At 36.5% G+C, this 22,412-nt stretch overlaps 1 protein-coding gene across 2 annotated transcripts in view; it reads left to right on the top strand.

Annotated features, from left to right (window-relative positions):
* RNF128 (ring finger protein 128) overlaps positions 1–22,412 on the top strand; it is an 88,364-nt gene that overhangs the window by 45,336 nt on the left and 20,616 nt on the right. For both annotated transcript variants that reach the window (XM_045537901.1, XM_045537900.1), the window contains exon 2: positions 20,390–20,637. In XM_045537901.1, the coding sequence (XP_045393857.1) occupies positions 20,390–20,637 (248 nt within the window). The remainder of the gene's footprint in view (positions 1–20,389; positions 20,638–22,412) is intronic.

Consider the following 22,412-nt stretch of genomic DNA (forward strand, 5'->3'; position numbering starts at 1 on the left):
TGCCTTTCATAACTTGATTAATTCTGGTAGAATTAATCTTACACACACACACACACACACACACACACACACACACACACACACACACCCTCTTGGACCCCTTCTTCCTTTTAAAAAATTTGGTGTTTCCTTCTATATGATTCCACTTCCTTTGAAGTGAAATTAAATATTATAACAAACCAGTACTCTCAATATCTAATGACCTCAAATGTATCTATAACTTTCATAATTTCCACAGAAAGCTCCCATCAACCATGTAATCCTCCTGATTAAATATGCATTTTCTCATGTACTGGTATTCAAGATAAATTTAAGTGCTTTTTTTTTTATTTTGCCTTAGATATATTACAGTGATATTGTTTTCTGAAAAGTTTTATTACAAATATGGGTTAGATATTAATAATTTCTATTTGCTTTTCAGTTTTTAGTCCTCAAAGCATTTTTACATGGAATAATCAAAGGGCTCATTTGCAAACCCAGCACTATTTAGCAACATTACTATGGGAAAATGTCTTGTCTCTAGTTCCAAAGAACTGGCTTACACATGAACTTTTGAAATATAACCCATTAGTGTTTCTGTTGTGGTTATTGTTCATAATGATAGCCCCATAAAACATAGTTTATTATATTCTTCCCAACTGTGCCGGTTTAGAGAGTTTTCTCCACTTACTCACTTTGTCATGTTGACCAAGGTTCTTCTTCCTCACCTTTTCCATGTGTTTCACCTTAAGGCCTTTGCATTTTTGTTTTCCTAATTTATGATCTCAGAAGATGTTGACTTATTTTAATAGCATTTGTAATATTCCTAAAAATCTTAAGAATATACCTGAACTTTAACTTGTGGCTTAGTTAGCCATCAATAGATTTTCAAGTACAGTTGGCCCTTGGTATCCATGGGGGATTGGTTCTAGGACCTTCTGCAGATACCAAAATCCAGGAATGCACAAGTCCCATATAATAAAATGTTGTAGTATTTGTCTATAACCTATACTCATCCTCCCTAAACTTTAACTCATCTCCAGATTACTTATAATACCTAATATAATATAAATGCTATATAAATAGTTGTTATACTATATTGTTTAGGGAATAATGACAACAACATTCATGTACATGTTCAGTGGGACATTTTTTTTCCAAATACTTTTGATCCTCAATTGGTTGAATCCATGAATGCAGAACCCACAGATATAGACGGATGACTGTACATCTTTTCTTATTTTAGAGAATTTCAACAGTCGCTTGGATGAAGGCTAGAAAATTGTTATTATATTGAGTGAGGTTTTCATTCATAGAACCATGAACAACCTATTATATATTGAACACAGTTGTAGGGGTGTTTCAGTCAAATTCTTCTTTTTCACCACCACCATTTAATTTTGGCAGGAGGGTAGGATGTGTAAGAGAGACTGAAACTCGCCAGTATAAAATCACCAGTCCCCTCCCTTGACCCAACTCCCAATCCCCACCCATTTTGCTGCTCCTGTCTGACTAATGCCTTTTGGTTGAACTGGCTAACAAGACAAAAGAATTGACTTACCTTGAGTAATGTAATTAAAGGCCAACAAATTATCCTTTGATGGTAAGGAAAGCTACATGATCGCTCTATTTATATTTCAATCTGTTATACCCAAGGTGAATGTGTTCCATTTGAACCTGGGAGACAGCATATTGCAATGGAAGAACAGGTATCCTTGAGTCACCTGTTCCAGCTTTACCAATTAATAAATATGTGAGCCTGGACCTCATTTATCTTGTTCATAAAAAGGGGGATAATAATGCCTACTTTCTGTGATGTTGTAAATAAAATGTTTGGCGTGTGGTGAGTACTTAGTAAATGTTAGTTCTCTTTAAACTTTTGATAACAATTTTATTACTACTAAACATAATGCTTTTCCTTTGGTTATTATAGCTGTTTACTACCACATTTTGAAATATATAATTGTTTCATATATAAAGAAGAAAAAAACTGACATCCATATTGCTATTTTTCTGGGCAGTTCTGAGAAATGCAGGGAGAAATCACATAATCAAGAAACTGAAACAACTATCTTGTCTTCCTTCTCCCCTGTGTATTTCCATTTCAAACAACAGTAAACACTTAAAATCAAGGTATTAAGCTCTAACAATGGAAATGGCTATGGTCCTTTTGCTGGCACAGTGGTAAAGAGAAAGGACTTAGGAATCAGATGGATTTTGATATGAATCTCAACTCTCTCATGTAATATCTTTGTGACCTCAGCCAAATTAATCTAAGATTCAGTTTCTTTGCCTGTAAAGTGGGGAATGATAATTGTCTCTACTTCATACGGTTATTGTGAGGGATAAACTAAATAATACATGTAAAGTGCTTAGTGCACATCCTGGTTCATTAAAGGATGGCTTAATCACCACCTCACCCTCATCTATAGCCCAGTCTTGGAGACTAGCCATGTGTATCACTGCCGAGCTTCTCAGAACCTCTAATATGCTAAAGAAACCCTGTTTAACTTTGTTCAATGCATTATTTTCTGAATTTATTTATCTGTAGAAGCCTTTTTCTCTCCAAATACTTAACATCTGAAATATCATCTGGAAAACACTGATTGTGTTGCATTTGACAACTTCTCCCTCCTTTCTCTTTTCTCTCTCTCTCTCTCCCTCCGCCTCCCCCCATCTGTCTTTAGGCTGGCCTCATATTTTAACTGAATCAAAGTTTTGTCAATGTCAGGGAGTGACTAAACCAATAAACTTACCTTGCTATGATAAAAACAAAATGTTTTCAACTGCGATGACAAACATTTAGTTTTTGTGTGTGTACTAATACGGTACCTTTTATATCAGGTTAATGTGGCTTCAAAGTGTAGTTCTATAGACTAGGTTTATTCTCATTATTGACTTTCAGAAACAATTTATTGTGAAAGGATAAAGACATAAGTGAAACAGGTCTGTGTTTTTTATAATTAGTGTGTGGGCCTTAGTGCAGAAGCTAGCTTTTGTAATACTTCATACAGGAGAAAATTTAATATACTTAGAGACTAGAATGTTCTTATGAATTTTTTGGTACCTATATGATACCAAAAGTTATGCAGAGGCATACCAAATTATTTTCTCTAATTTGGGTGCCTAATGGAATGCTAACTAATTGGACTACTGGAGCTTTTGCACCCTTTGGTTTTGTGGCCAGGTCAAAATGAATACCTTCTCTCTCAACATAATATTCTTCCTAACTTTAATGATAAATGCAATATTCAACCTAATCCCCCCACTACAAACTATACCTGAAGAGAATGCATGGAAAAAGAGGTTTCGATTTCAATAAAAGTTTGAACACCCCTTGATGACCAGCATTTTGCTAGATGTTGTGGTAGGAGGAGAGGAGTGAACAGGCAATAAGTAAGGATAAATAATGACGTGGTCCTTTTTTTCCAAGGAGCTCACATTTTTAGCCTTTATTGCACTTATTTTGGCTAATAATGATGTTTTAGTCTGGCACTCAAATATCAATTCAGCTATGATTGGGCCACTTCACTCTAGGCTGGGCAACAGAGCATGACCCTGTTTCTAAAAATTTTTTTAAATTAAATTAAATTTAAAAAATAATAAATAAAACCTCGCAAATATCAATTTAGGTAGGACTTTCAGATCTATATGAAAATGGCACTGTCTACAGTTTGGTAACATTTAGGGTACAGAGTGCATATATCTTCTACATATTCTTATACTAGTTCCACCTGGTGTGAAAGGTTGAGAGTAAAGTGTCAAGAGATGGAGGCCATGTCCAGGTTTCATTGTAAGTCTAGGCTATGGCCTAGTTGTGTACCCATGTGTTTGCCCATGGATATAGCAATAATTTATTCGTGGAATTCTCCTTTGCAAGGCTTCACATGATAGCAAATCAGAACCAACAAATACTAGTACAAAAGGATCACCGTAATTTCTAATGTTCATTTGTATTAAGTTTTCTTTCCTAGAAACCCAAAGTCTCCTAACCATTTACCATTTTTTTACTGCTCAACAAATAATCTAATTATTTTTAACCTGTTGCATATATCTTATTAGTTATAGTTGCTTCACCTTCTACCATCAAATATTCTTTTTTTTTGGGGGGGGGAGAGGCTCGCTCTGTTGCCCGGGCTAGAGTGAGTGCCGTGGCGTCAGCCTAGCTCACAGCAACCTCAAATTCCTGGGCTCAAGCGATCCTCCTGCCTCAGCCTCCCGAGTAGCTGGGACTACAGGCATGCGCCACCATGCCCGGCTAATTTTTTTTCTATATATATTTTTAGTTGGCCAGATAATTTGTTTCTATTTTTAGTAGAGACGGGGTCTCGCTCTTGCTCAGGCTGGTCTTGAACTCCTGAGCTCGAGTGATCCGCCCACCTTGGCCTCCCATAGTGCTAGGATTACAGGCGTGAGCCACCACGCCCGGCCTCTACCATCAAATATTCTTATCAGATTCTGAACAGCTCTGGATATTGTGCGATTTATTATCTCAAGGGACTGAATACATCGATGCTATAGAGTTTACTGACTAGTGTTCTTTCAGAAAGCATTAATAAACAGCAGCAGCAAATGTTGAATTTGGTTTCTAGAAACCTTACCACCACAAAACAAAAACTATGACAATAGAAAACATTAGAATAAAATTGATTATATAATTACAGAATATCCTATTTACTAATAACATATATACTATAACTCCTGCATGGCCTTGCAAAAACATATCTTATTATTTTCTTTTCCTCAGTATCAGCACAAATTTAAGGTTGTGTAGAGACTCAACCTGTTCAGCTGCTTCAACGCTTCTCTTTTATGCCCTCTGAACCTCCTTATAAGTGCCCTAACCATCATTCTCCTAGTGAACCAGGATGAGTGTGTTTTAACTTGAGCCTTAGGCTAAAATGGCATCATCTGTCCTAACATCTGAATGTAAGCCTGAAACTGAGGTGTAGCCAAGTCCAAGGTTGGAGAGAGATTATTGCCACCATTAGTGCAGCTCTGGCAGTATGGTCATTTCAACAGAGTCTGCACTATGGCAGTAAGCATCACACTAAACCCAAGGTCTGTATAGTAGGATTAGTGTTTAACTTTTTATTTGTATATTTATTTGATATGACCCTGCTGTAGGCAGACATATCCTATCTGGATATGCCATCTTTGTATATAGAGAGGAGGTGCACCTTAGACTCTGTTCACAACAATTATCTTTATTTTTTTAGACTAGTCAAGTACAGTAGTGAGAAGGGAGCAAAGTAGTAGAACAAGGAGTTCATTACCTTTGGACCAGCCCACAATTATCTTTAAAAGGTGAATTTGTTTTCAGATTGAGTCAAGATTTAAATTATTACTAAATATAGCATATTTAAAATCACATTCACCAAAAATTTATTTGACATGTGTTATATGCCAGACACTCTGCTAGATGCTATAGATACAGTGATGAAAGACCCAGTTCCTAACTTGAAGAAGTCCGTAGTTTAGTGAAGGATAAGTAAACCAGATGGCTTATAGGAAGTCTGCACTAGATAGTGTAAAAGTGAGACATGTAACCCAGATGGGTCAGGATCTTATAAAAAAAGATTGGACTTTATTCTGTAGGTGAAATGGAGCTCTTTAAGGGCCTTTATCAAAAGAATATTTCCCTTTCAGAAAAATTTTTCTGGTAGTCATGAGGAGAATGAATTTGAGGGCTAGGACTGGTGGCTTGGAGACCAGTTAGGTTGTTAATAGTGATTTAGGTGAAAATAATGGTGACACTAGAGATATATATATATATTAATAATAACAGTAAAGGAATGGGACTATTTCTGATGTGGCTAATTTTCAAACTTCTCTACATGAAGTATATTATATACTGATAAAAAACAAAATAATTCTGTTAGAGTTTTTCTAAGCATGGTAAAGGATTGGTCTTGATCTAGACAGAGTGACTGGAATACTATCTTGAACTCTTTGACCGTAACATCAGTGAAACTGTAATCAAACTCTAGCCCAGTATTTTTCAAAGTATGTTCCACAGACCACATGCAGCAAAAATAACCCACAGAACTTGTTAAACCTGCAGATTCCCAAGCCCCACCCCAGACATAATGAATCAGAGAATGGGGCCCAGGAAGCTCAATGTTTTAACAAGTTTCCCAGGTAATTCTCATGCATTTTAAAGTTTGAAGATCAATGATCTTCTAGCCCAATAGTTCTCAAAATAGGATCTGGGGACTGCTGGTCCCAGAGAGTCTTTCAGAGGTCCGTGAGGTCAAAATTATTTTTATAATAATACTTAGACATTATTTGCCTTATTCACTGTATTGATACTTACACAGATGATATAAAAGCAATGGTGGGTAAAACTGCTGGCACCTTAGCATAAATTAAGACAGGGACACCAAACTATTAATTGTATTCTCTACCTTCATGCACTTACAGGAAAAAGAAAATGCCAGTTTCACTTAAGAATGTCCTTGACGAATCAGCAAAAATAATTAGTGTTATTAAATATCTACGCTGTACCACTCTATACAGTGTGTGTGTGTGTGTGTGTCTGTGTGTGTGTGTCTGTGTGTGTGTCTGTGTGTGTGTATATATTTCTGTGTGATGAAATGGGAAGTAGACATAAAGCACTTCTGCAGCGTTCTAAAGTATGATAGTTATCTGAAGTAAAAACACTTGTATGACTGTGTTGTGAGCTCAGCTAGCCACTTTCTTCAAACAACTTCTTTTAACTTTAAAACCTACTGACAACCAACAGTTATTCAGACTTAGGTAGTATTTGGAAGACTTTTTCTCAAAAATGAACTAGGTAAGCCCGTCATTTTAAGGAAAACAAATGACTCTATTTGTTGACAATGATAAATTTTAAATTTTCAAGCAAAAATTAGAATTTTGAAAAACTTATTCACCACATGAGCTTGATAACTTCCCAATACTTAGACTTTTCTAATGAGATCAGTGGTGATACTAACAACTGATTTCGTTATTGTTTAATCTTGAAATGAGTCACCATATGGAAGATCTGCATAACTCAGTGAATATTTTCCAAATGACCAATGCATGATATTACAAAACCATGCATGAATAAAAGACCCATTCAGTATTGGGGATAGGCCAATGGATTTTAATTTAACCAAGTAGAAAGAGTTTATTGATATGGTTTCAAATTCTACCTCACACATAATGTTTAAGAAACTACCACTTGTTGAGTTTTGGTGTAGTATCAAAGAAGAATATCTAAATGATCTGAAAATGCTATTAAAACACCCCTCAATTTTCCAATTGCATATCTCTGTGAGTATAGATTTCCTACATACGCTTCAAACAAAACAACATATCACTACAGGTCTAATGCAGAAGCAGCTATGAAGATACAGCTATCTTCTATTAAGTCTGACATTAAAGAGGTTTCACAAATGACAGTCAGTACCACTCTTCCTTATTACATTTTTTGGGGGAAATATAGTTATTTTTAATACACTTATGTTGATTATATTAACATGTATATATGATTATTTTAAATGAATAAATATTTTAGAAATTCCTCAGTATTGATTTCTAATATGGTAAATATCAATAGAAATAATCAAGATAAACACAAATTCTTTGGGGTTCTCAATAACTTTATAAGTATAAAAGGGTCCTGAGACCAAAAATTGGAGAATTTCTGATCTAGCCCATGGGTTCTTAATGATATGCTAAACATAACTACTAGTGGAAATCAGAATAGTCCAGGCAGGACTAGGTATTTATTTTTGTTGTTGTTTTTGTCTGAGACAAGGTCTTGCTCTATTGCCCAGGCTGGAGTACAGTGGCATCATCATAGCTTACTGCAGCTTTGACCTCTGAGGCTGAAGCAATCCTCTTGCTTCAACCTCCTGAGTAGCTGGGACTACAGGCGTGTGCCACCATGCCTGGCTAATTTTTCTGTTTTTTTGTAGAGACAGGGTCTTGCCATGTTGCCCAGGCTGGTCTCAAACTCCTGGCCTCAAGCAATCCTCTTACCTCGGCCTCCCAAAGTGTCGAGATTATAGGCACGAGCCACCATGCCCAGCCAGGACCGGTGTTTTATATAACAGTTCTAGGAATTGTTTACCTGTGAGTGTGACATGTCATTTACAAATTATTCATCTGTGACCTTTTGAACAGTGTTGCTTTTAATTATCTAGTACCTTACATATGTTGTTTCCTGAGGACTCCATTTGCTGGAGAATTTTTGTGCTATATCAAGCCTGTGACCCATTCCCTAGTATAGTATTGCCTTTAAAAACTACAGCAAAAGTATCTGGGGGTGTAGAGAAGAAAGAAAGTCAACTTGCTGTACTATACATGGCTGTAGGCCCCTCTTTCATTTGTTGGCTTACAACTTGTAATAATAAAAGGTGATTTTGGTCACCTTCCCTGCCACCAACCGCTTACCCCAAAAGATGATTTGTAATAATACAGAACGTTAGGAACCAGTTCTTTAATCAACAGCTAATCTGTACTAATGCCTATTCTGCAACAGACTAGATTTTAACTAATGGCTAGTTAGTAGGTGTCTTGTCCCTTTGTGTTGCTATAAAGGAATACCTAAGGCTGGGTAATTTGTAAAGAAAAGAGTTTTATTTGGCTCATGGTTTTGCACACTATACAAGAAGCATTGCGCTGGCCATCTGTTTGGCTTCTGGTGAGGGCCTCGTGCCACTACCACTTATGGCAGAAGGTAAAGGGGACCCTGCATGCAGATGACATGGCAAGAAAGGAGTTAGAGAGAGAGGGGAAGAGGAGGAGGTGGTGCCAGGTTCTTTTCAACAACCAGTTCTCTCAAGAACTAGGAATGAGAACGCATTCCTGTGAGAATGGCACTAAGCCATTCATGAGGGATCTGCCCCCATGACCCCAAACCATAGCATTCCTCCCCTGGCCCCCCAATGTCATGTCTTTCTCACATGCAAAATACAGTCATCCCTTTCCAATACTTGTTCCAGCATTAACTCAAAAGTCCAAAGTCTCATCAGAGACTCAAGGCAAGTTCCTTACTACTGTGAGCCTATAAATCAAAAACAAGTCATTTACTTCAAAGATACAGTGGTACTTCAGGCATTGGGTAAACACTTCCATTCCAAAAGGGAGAAATTGGCCAAAAGAAAGGGGTAACAGACCCCATGCAAGTATGAAACTGAGCAGGGCAGACATTAAATCTTAAAGCTCCAAAATAATCTCCTTTGACGCCATGTTGCACATCCTGGGCATATGGGTGTAAGGAGTGAGCTCCCAAGGCCTTGAGCAGCCCAGTCCCGATGGCTTCGCTGTGTGCAGCCCACATAGCTGCTCTCACAGGTGAGAGTCCAATGCCTGCAGCTTCTCCAGGCTGAGATTGCACACTGCTGGTGGCTCTGTAATTCTGGGGTCTGGAAGGCAGTGGCCCTGCTGCCACAGGTCTGCTGGGCAGTACCCTAGTAGAGGCCCTCTGCAGTGGCTCTGCCCCTGCAGCAGGCTTCTGCCTAGGCACCCAGCCTTTCTGATACATCCTTTGAAATCTAGATAGGAGCTGCAACGCCTCCACTACTTTTGCATTCTTGAATAAGTTCTAAACTTTCCCTTATGTTTTTGTCTTCTTCTGACCCCTCCAGACTCTTCCAACCTCTGCCCATCACCCAGTTCCAAAGCTGTTTTCACATTTTCAGGTATCTTCATAGCAACACCTACTCCTCAGTACCAATTTTGTCTTAGTCCATTTGTGTTGCTATAAAGGAATACCTGAGGCTAGATGATTTATCAGGCTCATGGTTCTGCAGGCTGTACAAGAAGCATGGCACCAGCATCTGCTCGGCTTCTGGTGAGGTCCTCAGGCTGCTTCCAATCACGGCAGAAGGTGAAGGGTGGCCTGTATGCAGATCACATGGTGAGAGAGGAAGTGAGAAAGCTGAGGGAGTGCCAGACTCTTTTCCAACAACCAGTTCTCACAGGAACTAAGAGTAAGAACTCACTCACCCAAGAATGGCAGCAAGCCATTCAGGAGAGAGCCATCCCCACAACCTAACACTTCCCACTAGGCCCCACTTCCAACATTGGGGATCAGATTTCTACATGAGACTTGGTGGACCAAACCATAGCAGGAAGATAATGACATATTAAAGGGGTGTGCAGTACTGATTTGGTCTGGTGCCCAGTGAGCCACAGACATACGTATATATTTCCAGATACTTTTAAGAAAGTATTTGTATATTTGCTTCTTTGATGAGTTACAAGGATGGAAGTAAACTGTTATGAAGCAGTCAACTTCAGAAACTTAAATTTGGTTCATCTTTGGGAATAATCAAAAGGCAACAAAAAAAGTTGCCACAAAACAGGACTTTGACAAAGAGAGGCTAGTTTGACTTGAAAGTTTAGATAATTTTGTTTGTTTGTTTGTTTGTTTTAAAAAATGCTATTTAAGATTCTTAGTCTGATGATCTTTGATATCCCTCTTTGAAATAGTTAGCCTTCCCCAGTTGCCCAAAAAGTTTGGTCTATAGAAGGGAAAACCTAGCCTTTGTAAGCTATTATGGACAAAATGAATATTCGGAAGTCCACTTGAATTGGTTTCAGATTTCCTCATGGAGGAAATGTTATGTTGGAAGTCTTTACACCTAGATCTTCATTCTAGATATCAGTGAATCCAGAAGTGCTGACCCCATTTTATTATCAGGATGTTTGGGCAGTATTGAACATGAGCTTAGTTTTAGAAGACCTACTTTGGCCTTCAGTTGCCCTTATTACTTGTAAGTCACTCATTGTGAATACAGCCCCTTTTCTAATAGCAAAAGTAGAATATTGGTTGAAAGAGATGCTAAAACAGCTTTCCTCACCTTGTATTTTGTGTTCAAATTCTAAACTGCTCTAAGTATGTTATTATGATCTTTAGAATATTTCATATATTGTAAAATGTTTTAGAACTTATTTTATACTTTGACACATTAATATTAAATGTTGGAAAAAATGATCCAGAAGCACAAGATTTACTATATAGTTGGTACTCAATAAATACTTGTTCAATGAATTTGTCTGTGCTCACAAATAAGATTAGACCAAAACCATAATATTAATATCAGCTTTCTGAAAGAAATGAAAGGGTTGGCCACCAACCAGATCTTATATCAAATTTCTATACATTGTGAATAATAAATGTTTTTCCCCAGTAGTGACTTTATATTAACATTTTAACTGAATAGTATTCGTCAACAGTAGTAAGAGTTGCTAAAACCTATTTCATTACCTTTGTTCCCAAGACAGGTGCATTCCAAAACCTTTTTTCATTGTTAGACATTTGAAATTGGAATCTATATTTCTTCTTCTACTTAATTGCTACCTATTTATAATCTGTCCCTTCTCCTAAAATATTTTAGATAGCAATGTGAAAATGTGGTAAATGTTGAGCCATGTCATGTTGCTATTAATGATTTTTAAGTAGGAAGCATAAGGATTCCTTATAGAATTGCAATCTATGACTACTATTAAATATATATATTTATGGTGTGAAGATAAGTGTTCTTTAAGTTATACTGGACCCAGGAATTTGTGTTTAAACAACTAGGGTCTAGATTAGCTATTCCCAACCATTAAATTATCAAATATAAAGTGGTATAAGTACACTGGAATTATAAAAATGACAGCCTTTTCTGCTTTTCAACTCTGAAAATGTATTTATCATATATAAGTTTTATGAATAAACCCTCAATTTATCTCTACAAATAAGGCATTTAACTAATAAGTTTTGTAGTTTGTCTCAACAATTTTGACTAACAGTCCATGAAAGAAAAGGGTATAAACAGTCTCACAATTACCTTTGAAACAAAGTGCAGACTTAGAGTGATTGAAACTCTGAAAAGACAGATGTTCTATGATCAGAGTTTAGGCTATTAGTGGTTTGTTGTCCAATTAATGGGCAGTTTTCCTCATCAGACAATTTTAGCAAATTAAAGATTTTTTTTCTTTGTGAGGGGTTGTTATTTTACAAATTACCAGACATTGAAGGAAAATAATTTTTTATATAGGAAGATATTCTAGTAGTATCCATTTGGAATGTGATTTGGAAACTTTTTTCCTACTACTGGCCATGAGAATATATATGCAAAATTCATTTCACTGGCTTAGATCATATTCTTCCTGATGATAAATGGCTAATATATGGAAGATATTTATATGTGCCTAGAGGGCAGGGACAATATTTTATTCCTTTTTGTAGCTTCAAGGCCTGGTATAGTGCCTGGCATGTATGTAGATACTCAAAAAAACACTTAATGAGGTTAGGAATACTGTCTATCTTCTGTATAACTGGTCCAGAAGAAGGTGGACTTGATCTTATTAGCACTATGTTTTAATCAGCTGAGCTATGCAACCCATATTTGGCTTCTTAAGCCTGGTACTTTCCAAAGGAGATAGTTGTTACAGTGAAATTTTGGATAGAAAAATGGAAAGTTCTAGAACTTGTACAGGACTCTATATATTAGTACATTGACATTGGTTTTAAAAATCAATTGTAAGGCCGGGCGAGGGGCTTATGCCTGTAATCCTAGCACTTTGGGAGGCCGAGGCGGAAGGATCGCTCGAGGTCAGGAGTTTGAGACCAGCCTGAGCAAGAGTGAGACCCCGTCTCTACTAAAAATAGAAAGAAATTATCTGGACAGCTAAAAATATATAGAAAAAATTAGCCGGGCATGGTGGCACACGCCTGTAGTCCCAGCTACTCGGGAGGCTGAGGCAGGAGGATCGCTTGAGCCCAGGAGTTTGAGGTTGCTGTGAGCTAGGCTGATGCCACGGCACTCACTCTAGCCCGGGCAACAGAGTGAGACTCTGTCTCAAAAAAAAAAAAAAAAAGAAAAGAAAAGAAAAAAAAAAACTCAATTGTAAGACTGTTTTGAAGAAATAGCAATAATTTTGCGGACTATGGTAAAACTGTTTCCCTTTAATATGTTGTTGTTCTACTGTAAGAGAATAAACTGATAAGCAAAATTCAGCAAATAAAACATATAGATTCAATGATATAAGTTTATCTCTTAATTGGACTTGTCTTCTTGCAAGTCTGAGCTCCTGTTTTCATAGATCAATTTTTAGGAGCACAGAAGAAGCCCTTTAATATTACAGCACCATTCACAATAGCCAAGATATAGAATCAACCTACGTGTCCATCAGTGGATAAATGGATAAAGAAAATGTGGTATATGAGGGCTGTCTGGAAAGTATCCTGCCGTTGTTAATATAACAAGAACGGTTTGCGCAACATCTATGCAACCTGGCAGCCAAGAAGAGTGGACTGTAACGTGCACGAGTGAACAATGACGACTTCACTGTACTAGTCAGTGCAGCACTAGACACCATTGAGTGAGCACGTGTACTGTGTGGCCATTGCATTCAAAATGACTGAGTAGAGCAATGAATCTGCATCAAATTTTGCATTAAGCTTGAACATTCCTCCACAGAAACTATTCGGATGATTCAGAAGGCTTTCGGGGGATGATGCAATGAGTGCAGCACAAATAAAAGTGTGGAACAAATGCTTTAAAGATGGTTGCAAATCTGTTGAAAGTGATCCACATTCTGGAAGACTTGCAACAAGCAGAACACCTGGGAATGTTAAATGTGTATAGGTTAGGTTAAGAGGCTCTAGGAGAACTGTATGAGCTCCCAAGGTGCGTACTTTGAAGGGGACTGAGGCGTCATTGTCCTGTGTACAGTGTTTCTTGTATCTTGTATCTTCTTCAGTAAATGTCTCTATTTTTCATATGACATGGCTGGATACTTTATGTAAATACCTCATATATATATATACAGTGGAATATTATTCAGCCATAAAAATAATGAAATCCAATCATTTGCAGCAACATGAATGGAACTAGAGGTCATTATGTTAAGTGAAGTAAGCCAGGCACAGAAGAGAAATATTGCATGTTCTCACTCATATGTGGGAGCTAAAAATATGGCTCTCACAGAGGTAGAGAATAGATTGGTGGCTACCAGAGGCTGGAAAGGGAAGAGGGAGGGGGGATGAAGAGAAGCTGGTTAATGGGTATAAAAATACAGTTAGATAGAAGGAATAAGTTCTAATATTCCATAGTACAATAGAGAAATTACAGCTAAAAATTATTTATTCTATGTTTCAAAATAGCTAGAAGAAAATTGTAATGCTCCTAACACAAAGAAAAGATAAATGTTTAAGGTAACAGATATTCCAGTTCCCTGATTTGATCATTACACATTGTATACAGGTATCAAAATATCACATGTACCCCTAAAATATGTACAAATATGATATATCAGTTTTTTAAAAAGAAGTGCTTTGAGTATCTCCAGGAAGGGAATAGCAGTACCTCACCCTTTCAAATAAGCAAAAGATTATATTTTAATCATCCCTTTGAAAAAAATGCTAATCTGCGCATTTTCCAAATCTCGTTTAAGATGAGAAAAGCTTCTGGCCTGTGTGTGTGTGTGTGTGTGTGTGTGTGTGTGTGTGTGTGTGTGTGTGTGTGTGTTTGTGTTTTAAATGTTCCCTTCACTTTCTATTCTCCAACACACTGTTAATCAGGGAGGTTAAAGGTTCAGAATAAATTCTGAATATGACCACATCTATATTTCTTATTATAAATGGCTGACTGTACATACAGTATGTTTTGTGATCCTTTACAAAGATCACTTACAAAGTTACTAATTTTAATATGAGAGGTTTGGGATCAGCTGAAACATTATACCAGCCCCTTTCCAATATTTTAAGGATAGAAAAAAGCTTAAGGGAGAAAAAGGTTCAGCAAGGCCCATTTAGCAACAGAAACACACTACAATAAGAAAAGTTTTTTTTTGTCTGTTTCACAAAGAGAAGTCTGAGTGTTCTTTGGAGTTTCAGAGTACATATCTTATTTTGTGATTTTTACCAGAGTAGCAAGTACAAAAACTTAACTTGGGATTGTACATGAATTTTGACTGGTTTTTAAAAGTAGGCATGAATAAGTGAAAAAACTAAGCAAAGTGAATTTATTGCAGGTTAAGTTTTGAATTGTATGCTACTTGTATACTTAAGTTGTGTTTTTATTGTTGTTTTTAAGACTATTCAAGCGTAGTAGTGAGAAGGGGAGGTGGTAGAACAAGAAGTTGCATTGGAACTGACTGTGAACAATCAGTTGTATTTAAGTTTTGATTCTGTAATGTCCAGTAGTGAACTGGAGCCATCTTTCTCAGTCAATTGTACCCATTTCTTTCCAATTCCACATTCCCATGGCCATGATGGGAGTATTTACACCATGGAAATTGGCACACACTACAAATCAGGGCTTTCTCCAACCCTGAGACCCAGCTGTTAAACATTTACCACTGAACCCCTGAACTACCTATTTAAGTTCCATTTTTACACTTCAATAATGGCTTTAGGTTTCAGTGAAGATACAGAACTAATGTACAATGGTGGTGAAGAGCAGAGGCACTAAAGCCAAACTGGGTTCAAATACCATTTCTGTACTTACTAGCTTGCATTATCCTAGGCAGTTTAGTCTTATCATTAATGGGGATAATAGCAATGCCTATCTTATAGGGTTGATGTGAGAATTAAATGTGTTAAAGGCCTAGTTTATAGGTAAATTTTATCTGGTAACTTCGATTATCCAGATCATAGCCAGAATTCAGGAAGTAAACAAAAATGTCAGTGAGCAAACAATATAAATGTCAGACAGAAGGTACTTGTACTGAAGCCCTCAAGCTCTCTCTCTCTGGAAGCTTGTCTTACTGTTTCTGTAGACCCAAGCTTGATTGTCTTTTCTGAGCCAATGGTAACTTTGAAGCATAAAATTAGAAAGAAAGAAGAGATGGTGCTAGATGCAACAAGTCAAGTGAGAAATCCTCCCTCAAAGAAAATTGCCCAATGTGAGAACTCAAAAATAAGCCAAACTGAATGATTTCTAAGGTCCATTCCAGCTCCAAAAATCTATGACTTTGGTGAAAAATCATTACACTTTGGAGACAAATAATATTACTATTTGTACTTACTAATTACTGCTATTAAATAATGACTTAAAAAGATAATCCAGTATCAATAACAAATCATAATCAGTATCTCCTAGTTAAGAAAATAGGGCAAATATAGATTACTTTTTAAAGTATCCAGTCAAAATTGTTAAAATTAAGTATTTGTATAAAGTCTTTTGTTATCTGTAAATTTTACTTATACAGAACATCTAAGTCCTTGACAATACCAAATAAAAAAAGGCATTACTGTAGTTAATTAAGAGACTGCCAAGTCAAACAATGCAATAACAAATAATTAATTAGGTTAAAAATGGGTAAAAGACCTGAATAGACATTTCTCAAAGGAAGACATACAAGTGGCTAACAGGTATATGAAAAAATGTCAACATCACTAATCATCAGGGTAATGCAAATTTAAACTACTATGAGATAATCACCTCATCCGAGTTAGAATGCTTATTAAAATGACAAAAAATAACAAATGCTGTCAAGGATGCAGAAAAAAGGCAACTCTTCTACGCTATCGGTGAGAATGTAAATTAGCACAGCCATTATGGAAAACAGTATGAAGGTTCCTCAAAAAATTAAAAATGGAACTACCATATATTTCAGCAATCCCATTACAGGTTATATATCCAAAGGAAATGCTATTCAGCCATGAAATAGAATGAAATCCTGTCATTTATGGCAACATGTATGAATCTGGAGGACATTATGTTAAATGAAATAAGCCAGGCATAGAAAGACAAACACCACGTGATCTCGTTTGTATATGGCATCTTAAAAAGTTGATTTCACAGAAGTAGAAAGTAGAATAGTAGTTACTAGAGCAGGGGAAAGTTGGTCAATGAGTACAAAGTTACAGTTAGACAGGAAGAATAAGTTTTGGTGTTCTGTTACACAGTAGGGTGGCTATAGCAAATAACAGCATAGTGTATATTTTAAGATAACTAGAAAAGAAGATTTTGAATGTTGTCACCACAAAGAAATGAAAAATGTTTAAAGTGATGGATATGGTAATTACCCCATTTGATCATTATACTATGTATACATGCATTGACAGTAATTACGTCGTACCCCATAAATATATACAATTATTATGTGTCAGTTATATTAATAAATTTTAAAAAAGAGACTGCATCTGTCCAAAAACAGTTCTTAATTTAGAGAGAGATTAAGGCATGCCAATTGAAATGCAAAGCAAAGTGAAGTACTACACAGAGGTTAAAAACCAAGTAACCGGGGAACAAAGAAGAAACATTTACTTTCTCACTTGGAACTTGGGGAAACTGTATAGGAGTTTGAGCTGGGACTTGAGTAATACTGCAGACAAGCAGAAGAGGGGGAGTGTCAGAGCGGATATAGGGCATTTTAGGCTGAGGGCACAGAATGAACAAAGAGAGTTTTGGAAAGTGAGTGGCAGTCCCATGTGGATGGATCTGAGTATTCATGAAGTGAGGTATAATGGAGATATATCAAACTGGCAAGGTCAGTTGAGACCAAATCATATAAGGCTTTAAATGCTAGGCCAAAGAGTCAGACTTTAATGAGTAGTAAGGAGCCACTAAAGACTCCTGAGCAAGGGAAGAGGCATGATCCAACCAAGTGATGGGAAAAGTCAAATAGGAAGATAAACTCTGATAAAAGTTTAAGGGACGGGAAATACTGGATAGAGGGTGACCAGTTAGGAGGTTACTGAAATAGTTTAGGCAAGGAAATTATGAGGGCCTATAGCAAGGCAGCAGAAATAGAAAGAAGGATCTGATAATGGGAGATACCAAGGAAGTAAGTAACATGTGCATGGCTGACAAGATGAGCAGTGAGGATTCAAATATGATTCTGAGGTTACTAAACCAGGTGACCAGAAGTGTTGTGACACCATTAACTGTGATTGGGAACAGTGGAGGGGGAGCAGTTTTTAGATAGTTGTAAGGGTGTGCAGGGAGATAGATCATAATGCTTAGAAATAGGTTTTTTATATGATTAGAAAGTTAATTCAGTAGATTTTTCATAGTTGGACTATATATAGCATGTATGAATATGAATTGTGGGGATTGAAACACAGCATTGTTCCTAAGACGTAGACGATGTACATTTCTTGATCATCCTTGTTTTTTAATCTCCATCTGACCACAATGGCTAGAATGTTCCTGAGTATTCCACCTCTGCCACCCACCTCATATCTTGTAAAAGAATAAAAACTATTTATATTATTGAAAAAAATTACTAGAAGGCCACATCTGTGATTTTTTAAAAAATCTTTTAAATTATAATATATTCCAGAGCCTGATTTTTAGAATTCTCTATGCTTTCAAAGATTATACAGGTTACAATATCAGAAATGAATGCTAGGTTGTATAATTAACCAAAACTTTATAACCACACATTTTCCTGAGAGATGGCTTGTAAAAAAAAAAGACAAATAATGTCTGTACTTTTAGTGCCATAGCTAGAAATTTAAGGCCCCCGATTAAATAGGAAGAAAAGCCACTCTCTTGCAAAATTACCAATTCTCCAGACACATAAGGGATATTTGGGTTATAAGGTGATATTGGAAGAATATACAACAGACGGTATCTACATTTTAGACTCCTTCACTCCCCATTGCTTTTGAGATTTTTCACCCATGTAAACAGAGAACAGAGTGAGTCATTAACCTCTGTCAAACTGAGTGATCACACATGAGTCAGTAAAGTTATAAAAGGGTTTAACTAAATGGCTATCATATGTAAAAATAGTATCTTTTGGAACTTTAAGCATCTGTAATAATACCCTTTAAATATATTTTTTAATTAATAACTTCAAATAAGGAGACAATCTTTGCTAGCATACTGTGAGATATTTCTTTTTAGCCTTATCTTTTGAAGACTTTGGCCACTGGACACTGTAAATTTAAGGGCTTACTTGGGTAATAATTCTACTATGTACATAGCCATTTAAGGTTTATATTCTTAATTTGATCATCAGAAGTGTGAATACTATTTTAACATTGTACTTTTGTGTTTAAATTCTAGTCTAAAGGTCCTTTCAGAGTCATGGGGGTGTGTATTTATTCCAGATTGGAGTTTGATCATTAACCTTGATTAGCACCTGGACCTAATATCAGTGGGAGGTTTCTCTGGTTGGCAATACCTTAACATTCAAAGAGCTCTATTCTTTTGCGTAACATTATTGGTCTTAGGTCGTATAAACTAGATAGAATGTAAACCTTGATAAGCATTGGAAAGGCATGAGCAGCCTGACATTCTCACAACATTGGGAAAGATAATGTTTGTCCTTTATTTTTTTCCACAAAACTTATATAATTGGTGGTAGAGAGGGAGGTATTATAGATATTAGGTCTTTAGCAATAAGCTTAGTCTAATTTCAGGCTTGTGTTAATGGACTGAATAGAAACGTCCATTTCTATCAATTCTATGTGTTATCTTCATTGGTAACCTGATCAGGTTCGTGTAAAACCTTAGAGCATCTTGGACAAATTTTATATTGCTTATGAAGATATAGAAAAATGGCACATCAGGACATATATAAAAAGGTTGTACATTTGGGCTTGTAAACATTATTTGTCTCAAATTACTATCCTGATATGTAAATCCTTACACATGTTAGTAATGAGTTCATGTGATAGTCTATCACTTATATTGGGAGATGTATACTTAAATATTTCCATATTTCCCGAATCTCAGATTCCCTAGAATGTAAGCCCTATTTTCTACCATCCCTAGGGCTATTTATTTGTTGTTAAGACAGCCATCATATAAGATGCAAATTGGCCCTCAAAGGCAAAAATGTTGAATTATAGGTAGTTAACCTGAAGAAGAGGGAGGTATTTGTTATACGTAATAGCTTCCCTATTAAACTATGAGTTCAGTAAGATCAGTAACCAAATCTCATGCATTTTTATATACCCAACAACTTTTTTTTTTTTTTTTTTTTTTGAGACAGAGTCTCACTTTGTTGCCCGGGCTAGAGTGAGTGCCGTGGCGTCAAGCCTAGCTCACAGCAACCTCAAACTCCTGGGCTCAAGCAATCCTTCTTCCTCAGCCTCCCGAGTAGCTGGGACTACAGGCATGTGCCACCATGCCCGGCTAATTTTTTATTTCTATATATATTTTTAGCTGTCCAGATCATTTCTTTCTATTTTTAGTAGAGATGGGGTCTCGCTCTTGCTCAAGCTGGTCTCGAACTCCTGACCTCGAGCAATCCTCCTGCCTCGGCCTCCCAGAGTGCTAGGATTACAGGCGTGAGCCACCACGCCCAGCCTCCCACAACTTTTATATATATAGTAGGTGCTCAAAAATGTTAACTGAATGAATATTATTCCTTTGTCTCATTGAGACTCATTTAAAATGATTTCAAGAGACTCACTTAACTCAGATTCTTTTAGCAATTGGATTTTTATGCTAAGAATGCTTCACCTAACTAATACTGAATTTGTTTTCTTTTACAGGTGCAGGAGACATTGTTGCAATCATGATTGGCAATCTGAAAGGCACAAAAATTCTACAGTCTATTCAAAGAGGCATACAAGTAACAATGGTCATTGAAGTAGGGAAAAAACATGGCCCTTGGGTGAATCACTACTCGATTTTTTTCGTTTCTGTGTCCTTTTTTATTATTACGGCAGCAACTGTGGGCTATTTTATCTTTTATTCTGCTCGAAGATTACGGAATGCAAGAGCTCAAAGCAGGAAGCAGGTTTGTAATGGTCCTTTCTTCCAATTTTAAAATATTTTTACTGCTTTAATTGTAGTTTCAGTGTCATGCATTTTAATACACTTTACTTGTTAGACAATGATCTGTTCATACATTTTCTGAAATCTGTTGGGTTTTAAAACTATGTCAGCTTTTATCTTCTCAAATCTTTTATTTTCTGTATTTGTCAAGGAACTTAATCCTGCCTGATTAAATCTTCTAATACCTCATTAGGGAGCACAGCCAGCATTTAATTATATATAGGTGTAAATACATATGTTCTATTAAATAAACATTTTTTCTAAATTACAAAAGCATTTCTATTCAATATAGAAAATTTAGAAATTAGAAAGTACAGAGTAAAAAACCTTCACCTAAAACCTAATATAACAGTACAACTGTAGTCACTGCCAAGGGTAACCACGGTTATTTTACATGTATATGCATATTTGCATGTGGGGGTGGGGCTGAGAAAAGACTAGGGTGAGTATCGTGGAAGGCAGGTTTACAGCTCTAATCATGCATGGTATAGTGCTAGGCTCCAAACAGTGTCACATATTCATAATTTCTACCATACTATACCATTGTGTAAAAAGGTACAAAGTATAGACAAAATAGAGCAAAAATTCCAAAGTATTATTGAACAGGAAAGTACTGGTGGTTGTAGATGTGGAAGTACTCTTGATTGCTTCAATTTTCTTCGTTGGTCCCTTCATCTTTAAACTGTCCCTTACCCCCCTGATAGCCTCACTTCTCTCCTTAACCAGCTTAAATTCCATGGTAACTCTCATGCATACACCTTCAGTTCCCTTGGCCCTTCTCTCTCTTTGTTATACTTGCTGGCAAAACCCAGCCCTGGTTAAATACTACTTCCCACCTATTCTATGATTACACCTTGCACAGCTGAAGTAGCAGAAAAACATTTAGAGCTATACTGACTGATCACATTTTAAATTTATGACCACAAACTCAAGAGTGGCCCCTTAATGCTGCCTAGGAATCACACTATGTTTTTTAGCCATATACACTCCTACTTTTGTGTTATTCTTTATTCCTATTTTTTTCTCACTTCCCATATAAACTCCATCAGCACATCCTCTTGGTTCTACCCTCATTATATATCCAGAACCTGATTTTTTCTCACCACCTCTATTACTTCCACCCTGGTCCAAGCCACTATGATTTCTTACCTCCTCCCCCTTCAGGTATTCTCAACACAACAGCAGAATGGTGTGCCACTTCTCCAGAATGCTCAGTAGGGATTTAATGCTTTCAGATGATCATATGGTAGAGGCAACAGAATAAATTTTTATGTCCTGAGAAGTTTCTCCAAAGACAGTGAAATTCTGGCCACTTCATGCACTGTTTCTCCCATAAGCAAAAAAGAACAAAATTTATTTAGGAGGTGGGGGGAGCAGTGAGGATTTCTATATAGCAAAAAAGTTAATTGAATTTAGGAATAGATGAAATTGAAATTTTATTATAAAAACTTCCTAAAGGTTAGGTACTGGCATATGGTAATAAGTGATTATTATCTCAGTGCTTAAAGTTAATTGACTTCTGTCCTTCTCCTCAGAGAAGCAGCTTATCACACTGGTGACAGGTTCAGCCTGTTACTAGCTGTAGTCAAAAGGATGTTTAAAATTCCTGTGCCAGGCCACTCAATAGTTTCACATTGTGTTAATATTTGACATTTGTATATTGTGCTGTTTTTATCTGTGAGTTTGGAAAGAAATTTGTATCCAGTATGACTAACTAATCAAAGGCTATAGTTAAAC

Source organism: Lemur catta, chromosome X, assembly GCF_020740605.2.
Source record: "Lemur catta isolate mLemCat1 chromosome X, mLemCat1.pri, whole genome shotgun sequence".
In the NCBI taxonomy this organism is placed as follows: domain Eukaryota; kingdom Metazoa; phylum Chordata; class Mammalia; order Primates; family Lemuridae; genus Lemur; species Lemur catta.